This window comes from Sapajus apella, unplaced genomic scaffold (genome assembly GCF_009761245.1).
Source record: "Sapajus apella isolate SASKATOON/1434 unplaced genomic scaffold, GSC_monkey_1.0 scaffold77, whole genome shotgun sequence".
Classification (NCBI taxonomy): Eukaryota; Metazoa; Chordata; class Mammalia; order Primates; family Cebidae; genus Sapajus; species Sapajus apella.
The window spans coordinates 5,229,346-5,238,437 of NW_022437017.1; the positions used below are offsets into that span (position 1 = coordinate 5,229,346).

Here is a 9,092-nt window from a genome sequence, read left to right on the forward strand (position 1 = left end):
TGTTACCCAGGCTGGAGTGCAATGGCGCCATCTCGGCTCACCGCAACCTCCGCCTCCTGGGTTCAGGCAATTCTCCTGCCTCAGCCTCCTGAGTAGCAGGGATTACAGGCACGCACCACCATGCCCAGCTAATTTTTTGTATTTTTAGTGAGACGGGGTTTTACCATGTTGACCAGGATGGTCTCGATCTCTTGACCTCGTGATCCACCCGCCTCGGCCTCCCAAAGTGCTGGGATTACAGGCTTGAGCCACCGCGCCCGGCCTCCTTCTTTGTTTCTACAGGGTCTAGCTCTGTCACCCAGGCTAAAGTGCAGTGGCGCAATCTCAGCTCTCTACAACCTCCATCTTTTAGACTCAACCGATTCTCCTGCCTCAGCCTCCTGAGTAGCTGGGATTATAGTCATGCACAACCACACCTGGCTAATTTTTGTATTTTTTGTAGAGAAGGGGTTTCACCATGTTGCCCAGGCTGGTCTCGAACTCCTGGCCTCCAGTGATTCACCCATCCCTACCTCGCAAAGTGCTGGTTTTCCAGGCCTGAGCCACCTGCACTCAGCAACTGTTCCTCTTGTTGGTGTCTTTTAATAAGCAGGAGTTTTTAATGCTAATAAATTCCTATTTGCTAATAAATTCCTCTTATGCCGTTTGCTCTCTGTATCCTGTCTAAGAAATCTTTGGCTACCCACATACTGTGAAACCATTTTGTGATTTCCTTTTTCTAGAAGCTTTAGAATTTAATTTGTATGATTTGGTCTGTAATCCATCTCAATTTAATTTTTGGATATGATGTGAGGTAGGGATCAGGGCTGATCTATTTTTCCATACAAATATCCACATGGTCCAGCACCACTGGATTACCCTGGAAGCCAGTGACCATGTATGCATGGAGCTGTTTCTGGGCTTCCTGCTCCGTTGATCTAGTTGTGCTTTTCATATGGCAGAGAATGTGGCACATTACAATTATTTGAGATGGTTACTCTCATCACCATTTTTAAGCACATACTATTTGCTAAGCACTGTGCTAAGGGTTTATGAAGCATCATCTTACTGAATCTTCATAACAGCTCCATGAGGCATAGAGGTGTGTTGCTTTCCTGCTCATTCATACAGAACACAAAATAGCAGATGACCCAAGATTTGAACTTGGGTCTAATGTGACACCAGAACCCAATCACTGCATGACACTGTCTTGCCATTCAGTCCTAAAATGGGGACATATCTGTTTATTAAAATTTATTCTGGGCCCAGCACAGTGGCTCACACCTATAATCCCAGCACTTTGGGAGGCCGAGGCAGGCAGATCACCTGAGGTCAGGAGTTTGAGACCAGCCTGGGCAACATGGAGAAATCCCGTCTCTACCAAAAATACTAAATTTAGCCGGCCATGGTGGTGCGTGCCACTAGTCCCAGCTACTCGGGAGTTCAAGGCAGGAGAATCACTTGACCCAGGAGGTGGAAGTTGTGGTGAGCTGAGATCACACCACTACATTGTAGCATGGGCAACAGAGTGAGACTCTGTCTCAAAAAAAAAAAAAATATATATATATATGCATTTATATGTATGTATATTTCAACTCACTGTAAGACAGGGGTAGTATATGCTCATCAAAATTTGGAAAATACAATATAACATATTAGGGTGTTCTTAGTCTCGATGATGAGATTTAACTAATGTTAATATTTCTTTCTAGTCACCACCCTCAATTTCTTTTTTTTCTTTTTTCTCTTTTCTCTCTCTCCCTCTCTTTTTTTTTTTTAGAGACAGGGTCTCACTCTGTTACCCAGGCTGGAGTGCAGTAGTGTGATCATAGTTCACTGCAGTCTCGACTTCTTGGGCTCAAGCCATCCTCCCACCTCTGCCTCCCAAGTAGTTGGAACTACAGGCACATGCCACCACACCTGGCTAATTTTAAAAACTTTTTTTTTTTTGGAGACAGAGTCTTGCTATGTTGCCCAGGCTGGTCTTGAACTTCTGGGTTAAGGTGATCCTCCCGCCTCAGCCTCCCAAAGTGCTGGGATTACAGGCGTGAATCACTGCACCCAGCCCCTCAATTTTGTCATGGCTGTGGCTGCTGCCGCTGTTGTTGTTATTATTATTATTAACCTTGAGTGGAACAAACTTGAGCTCAGATCTCAGGGTCTTTATCCAATCACAGCATGATTCTGGGGAAGCCGCTTAACCCCTATTGGTCCCAGATTATTGTCACCATCACTAACCACACTTCTAAGAAGCATCTTTGTGTGTAAGCCAAAATATATTCATGTTTTGGTTTTGTTTCTTTAAGTAAAATTCCCAAAGGTAGAATTACCAGCTCAAAAATAAATCAGTATTTTAGGCTGGGCCTGGTGGCTCACGCCTATAATCCCAGCACTTTGGGAGGCCGAGGCAGGTGGATCACGAGGTCAGGAGTTCAAGACCAGCCTGGCCAACATGGTAAAACCCCCGTCTACTAAAATACAAAAAATTAGCCAGGCATGGTGGTGCGCATCTGCGGCAGGAGAATCACTTGAACCCAGGAGGTGGAGGTTGCAGTGAGCTGAGATTGTGCCACTGCATTTCCACCTGGAGACAGAGTGAGACTCCGTATCAAAAAAAAAAAAAAAAAAGAAAGAAAGAAATGAGTATTTTATTTTTACCTTATTTTTTTCATGATTACAGCCTGGGCAACATAGCAAGACCCATCTGTACAAAAAAAAAAATTAGCTGGGTGTGGTGGCATGTGCTTATAGTCACAGTTACTCTGGAGGCTGAGGTGGGAGGATGGCTTGAGCCCAGAACTTTAAGTCTGCAGTGAGCGATGATTGCACCACTGCACTACAGCCTGGGTGACAGAGCGAGAGCCTGTCTCACAAAAACCCCAAAGCAAACAAACAGAATAACCCCACTGGTAAGGTATCATCTGGACTGGATTATCATCATTTATTTAAAGACTGAGTAATCTGGTAAACCAGACCCCAGAGGTGAACAAAATACTGTGAATGCCATGGGAGGTTAACGTCGGGATATCCCAGCCCCTCCCTGTGTGTGTGTGTGTGTGTGCGTGTGTGTGTGTGTGTGTTTAAGAGCTGGGTTTTGGGGTTGTTGTTGTTTTTGAGATAGAGTCTTTCTCTGTTGCCCAGGCTGCAGTGCAGTGGCATGATCTCTGCTCACTGCAATCTCCACCTCCTGGGTTCAAGCAATTCTCGTACCTCAGCCTCCCAAGCAGCAAGGATTACAGGCACTCGCTACCACACCTAGCTAATTTTTGTATTTTTTTAGTAGAGGTGGGGGGTTTTGCCATGTTGGCCAGGCTGGTCTTGAACTCCTGACCTCAGGTGATTTGCCCCACCACAGCCTCCCAAAGTGCTGGGATTACAGGCGTGAGCCACCATGCCCAGCTGTTTAATGGGTTTAAAAAACAATTTTTAGGGCCGGGCGCGGTGGCTCAAGCCTGTAATCCCAGCACTTTGGGAGGCCGAGGCGGGTGGATCACGAGGTCAAGAGATCGAGACCATCCTGGTCAACATGGTGAAACCCCGTCTCTACCAAAAATACAAAAAATTAGCTGGGCATGGTGGCACATGCCTGTAATCCCAGCTACTCAGGAGGCTGAGGCAGGAGAATTGCCTGAACCCAGGAGGCGGAGGTTGCGGTGAGCCGAGATGGCGCCATTGCACTCCAGCCTGGGTAACATGAGTGAAACTCCGTCTAAAAAAAAAAAAAAAAAAAAAATTTTTTTTTAAGGTTTATTTTTAGAGCAGGGTGCTGGCCCTGCTGCCCACTGGCTATGTGAGTTTCAGTTTCCTAGTCTGTAAATCGGGGATGATAGGACCCACTTCACACTGCTGTCCTGAGGTTTTACGGGATCATACGCATGGAGCACAGCACTTCGGCACATAATCAGAAACCTCTAAATGCTATCTGTGATTATTATTTTGTCTGTGAGAAGTTATTCAGCTGCAGAAAATTGAGAGGTCTTGCAGCCATAAAAAAAGAATGAGTTCATGCACAGGGACATGGATGAAACTGGAAACCGTCATTCTTAGCAAACTGACACAAGAACAGAAAACCAAACACTGCATGTTCTCACTTGTAAGTGGGTGTTGAACAATGAGAACACAGACACAGGGAGGGGAACATCACACACCAGGGACTAGGGGGTCAGGGGCTAGGGGAGGAATAGCAGGGGGTGGAGGGATTGGGGAGGGATAGCATTAGGAGAAATACCTAATGGAGATGACAGGGTGATGGATGCAGCAAACCACCACCATGGCACGTGTATACCTATGTAACAAACCAGCACGATCTGCACATGTACCCCAGAACCTAAACTATAATAAAGTAAAAAGAAAGAAAGAAAATCGAGAGGCCTGAGACTGCTGGTCTGATGGGTTTTATTGCGTATGGCCCGTGATCAGAATGATTTGTTTGTGTGTCTGTCCTACCTGCTAACCAGGGCGTCCATCCAAAATTCCTGTTCGCATCTCACACCGAACAAGCCCAGGAGTCCCAGGCCCAGAGTAGCAGCTCTTTAACCCCCACCGTGAACCAAGCCAATGATCTTACCCGGCTAGGATGGCGCCAAGAGCAGTGATAAACCACTCCACAGAGTTAAACCCCAGGATGCCAACTCCATGGAAACGCTTCAAGCCCAGCTGAGAAGGAAAAAACAAATAGAAAAACAAAACATAAACACGGAGACCTCAGATCATGAGGACATGTGACGATAGAGTCAAATGTAGTCACGTGGAGGCCGGGCGCAGTGGCTCACGCCTGTTATCCCAGTACCTGGGGAGGTTGAGGTGGCAGAATTGCTTGAGGCCAGAAGTTCGACACCAGTGTGGACAGCAAAGTGAAAACCCCCTGTCTTTACAAAGAAGTAGAAAAGTTTGCAGGGCATGGTGATGCCCACCTGTCGTCCTGGACACTTGGGAGTCAGGGGCAGGAGGAGCTCTTGAGCCCTAGAGTTCGAGGCTGCAGTGAGCTATGATTACACCACCGCACTCCGTCCTGGGCAACAGAGAGGGACCCTGTTTCAAAACTCAACAAAACAAAAATAGCCACACGGGGTGGGAGACAGTGTTGAGCCTAAACTGGGGTGTAATATTTTTAATTTTTGTGACTATGGGAGATTTGTTTACCTTCCTCTACATAACACACCATGTATAATTTTTATTTTTATGTTTTGCATTATTTTTATTTATTGTGGTAAAATACATATAACATGGAATTTACCATTTTCGCCTTTTTTTTTTTTTTTTTTTTTTTTTTGGTGACAGAGACTTGCTCTGTTGCCCAGGCTGGAGTGCAATGGCTCGAACTCGGCTCACTGCAACCTCCACCTCCCAGGTTCAAGTGATTCTCCTGCCTCAGCCTCCTGAGTCGTTAGGATTACGGGCACCCACCACCATGCTCGGCTAATTTTTGTATTTTTAGTAGAGACAGCATTTCACCATGTTGGCCAGGCTGGTCTCAAACTCCTGACCTCAATCAGTCCTCCGTACCTCGACCTCCCAAAGTGCTCACGCCTATAATCCACCACACCCAGCCCGTTGTCACCATGTTTAAGAGTGCAGTTCAGTGACACTAAGCACATTCACATGGTTGTGCAAGCATCTCCACCATTCATCTCCAGAACTTCCTCCTCTTCCTAAACTGAAACTCTGTTCATAAAAAACACTCACTGTCAGCCAGGTGAAGTGGCTCACACCCATCATTCCAGCACTTTGGGAGGCTGAGGTAGGTGGATCACAAGGTCACGAGATCGAGACCATCCCGGCTAACATGGCAACCCCCGTGTCTACTAAAAATACAAAAAATTAGCTGAGCATGGTGGCATGTGCCTGTAGTCTCAGCTACTCAGGAAGCTGAAGCAGAAGAATCGCTTGAACTGGGGAGGCAGAGGTTGCAGTGAGCCAAGACTGCACCACTGCACTCCAGCCTGGGTGACAGAGCAAGGCTCTGTCTCAAAAACAACAACAACAACAACAACAAAACACTCCCTATCCCCTTCCTCAGCCCCTGGCACCTCCCATTCTACTTTCTGTCTCTCTGAATCTAATGACTCTAAGGACCTCCTAGGAGTGAAATCACACAGGATTTGTCCTTTTGTGTCTGGCTTACTTCACTGAGTGTGATGTCCTCAGGGTTCATCCATATTGTAGCGTGTGTCAGAATTTCCTTCCTTTTTGTGGCTGAATCAGTTTCCCTCCAATGGGTGGACTACATGGCGTTCATCCATTCTTCCACTGATGGATACACGGGTTGCTCCCACCCTCTGGCTCTTGTGAATAACGCTGCTATGAACCTGAGTCTACAAATAACTCTTCATGTCCCTGGCTTTCATTTTGTTGTTGTTGTTGTTAAAACCCAGAAGCAGGATTGCTGAATCATACAGTAATTCTGTTTACATTTTTTTTAAAGAAACTGCTAGGCCGTTTTCCACAGTGGCAGCACCATTTGACATTCCCACCAGCATTGCTCAAGGAGTCCAGCTTTTCCATATCCTCCTCAACACGTGTGTGTTTTGCTGTGTTTTAAATCGTAGCTATCTTGAAGGGTGTGAATTTATTTTTATTTTTAATGAAAGTACTCAAGGAGTGATATCAGATAGTCGTGATAAGTTGCACAGGTAGGTTGGGCGCAGTGGCTCATGCCTGTAATCCCAGCACTTTGGGAGGCCAAGGCGGGCAGATCACCTGAGGTCAGGAGTTCTAGACCAGCTTGGGCAACATGGCAAAGCCCCATCTATTAGCCGGGCGTTGTGGCAGGCACCTGTAATCCCAGCTACTCAGGAGGCTGAGGCAGGAGAATCTTGAACCTGCGAGGCAGAGGTTGCAGTGAGACGAGATGGCGCCACTGCATTCCAGCCTGGGCGGCAGAGCGAGACGCTGTCTCAAAAAAAAAAAGAAAAAAAGTTGCTGGAGTGTAATGGCATGATCTCAGCTCACTGTAACCTCCGCCTCCCTGGTTCAAGTGACTCTCCTGCCTCAGCCTCCAGAGTAGCTGGGATTACAGGCGTGTGCTGGCACACCTGGCTAATTTTTTGTTTGTTTGTTTGTTTCTTTGTTTTGAGACAGAGTCTAGCTCTGTCACCCAGGCTGGAATGCAGTGGCTCAATCTCAGCTCACCGCAACCTCTACCTCCCGGGTTCAAGCGATTCTCCCTGCCTCAGCCTCCCAAATAACTGGGGTTACAGGCACCCACCCCTACACCCAGCTATTTTTTTGTATTTTTTAGTAGAGACAGGGTTTCGCCATGTTGGCCAGGCTGGTGGGGAACTCCTGACCTTGGGTGATCCACCCATCTCAGCCTCTTAAAGTGCTGGGATTACAGGTGTGAGCCACCACACCCGGCCAAATTTTTGTATTTTTAGTATAGATGGGGTTTCACCATGCAGTCCAGGCTGGCCTGGAACTCCTGACCTCAGGTGATCCACTCGCCTTGGCCTCTCAAAGTGCTGGGATTATAGGCATAAGCCACCGTGCTCGGCCAGGTCTCCAAGGTTTAGGGGAGGAGGGGGACCTTTAACTGCATGGAACTAAGAACATGGCTAAAGGAGACAATCTCTCAGGAGAGATGAACTAGCTATACAGTGACATGGTGTGAGGGTGGGGCCACCAAGAAGAAACCCAGCCCAAGCACATGGTTCTCTTTTTTTTCTTTAAGACATGATCTCACTCTGTTGCCCAGGCTGGAGTGCAGTGGTGCAATCACTTGTCACTACAGCCTCGACCTCTCAGGCTCAAGTGATCCTCCCGCCTCACCCTCCTAATAGCTGAGACTACAGGCACGTGCCACCGCACCTGGTTAATTTTTGTACTTTTTGTAGAGACTGGGGTCTCACTATGTTGCCCAGGCTGGTCTTGAACTCCTGGGCTCAGTGATCCTCCTGCCTCAGTCTCCCAAAGCACTAGGATTATAGATATGAGCCACTGTTCCCAGCCTTGTTCCCTCTTTCTTTTGCATCATTTATTGTAGGGGGGACTGGTAACCATGCTGTGAGGACACTGAAGCAATTCTGTGAAGGCCATGGAATGAGGAACTGAGACTTCCTGCCAATAACCAACCATCTAGGTAAGTAAACTTGGAAGGAAAGCCTCCAGCCCCAGTTGAGCCTTCAGATGAGACAGCCCCAGCTGATAACTTGGCTGCCACCTCATGAGAGATCTGGAACCGGAACCACCCAATTTCAAAGTAGCTCCTAAATTCTCAACCCATAGAAACTGTGAGATGATAAATGTTTGTCATTTCAAGTCACTATGTTTTGGGATCATTTGTTATGCAGCAGTAACTAATACATAGAGATAGTATGTTAAGGGACAAATGAAAGATGGAGAACCATGGGTGTGTAAAAATTTGCATATATAAAAATCATATTTTTTATATATACATAATTTATTTCCCAAAAAACACACAAAAAATTGGCAATGGTGGCTGTTTCCATGGAGAGGAACTGGGTGGCTGAGGCTCATGAGTCAGAGGGAAATTTTTCACTAGTTAACCTTTGTATCTTTTGGTGCCCTGTGAATTTTGTACCACATGTATGTGTGTGTATTACCTATTCAGAATGAATGGTTGAACAAAGGAGAATGAATGAATGAATCTTACTTTGATCAAAGATTTCGCAGCCTTCCAACAAGCCTTGTAGTACTGGTTGAAATTCAGAATTTCCCATTTTTCACTGTTCTTGAATGCGAGGGCTGGATAAGTTCCAAATCGGTTGACTGACTCTTGAAAAAATTCAGGGATGGTCATCGGGGTCTCATGGCCTGGTCCGTGTTTGGACAGCCTCAGAAGGACTTCTCCATCCTGGCAGGTAGTCCACAGCCTGGGAGTTACTGCAAACAATCACCAGAGTTGGGTGGCAAATGTTTTTATTTCTTTAATAACTTTGGAGGGGTGGGAGTTACTGGTGTCTTTTTGGACCTAAGGTGCTGAGAGTTGAATTAATCCCCTTTTAGGGTGAAGTTATGTGGTGAACAGTGGCAAGTCAAACTTCCTTTCTCTTTATTTTTTCATTCCCCTGCAAATTTTTAATAAGTCAAAATGGATTGTATACCAAACACTCTATTACCCAACACCTAAATTCTACAACTACAAGCATTTTACT

At 46.3% G+C, this 9,092-nt stretch overlaps 1 protein-coding gene across 1 annotated transcript in view; it reads right to left on the reverse strand.

Annotated features, from left to right (window-relative positions):
• ACSBG2 (acyl-CoA synthetase bubblegum family member 2) overlaps positions 1–8,830 on the reverse strand; it is a 39,886-nt gene extending 31,056 nt beyond the window's left edge. The window contains exons 1-2 of the mRNA XM_032252103.1: positions 8,591–8,830; positions 4,547–4,635 (exon numbers count right to left, since the gene is read on the reverse strand). Of these exons, the coding sequence (XP_032107994.1) occupies positions 4,547–4,635; positions 8,591–8,737 (236 nt within the window). The 5' untranslated portion in view covers positions 8,738–8,830. The remainder of the gene's footprint in view (positions 1–4,546; positions 4,636–8,590) is intronic.
• Positions 8,831–9,092: the final 262 nt, after the last annotated feature.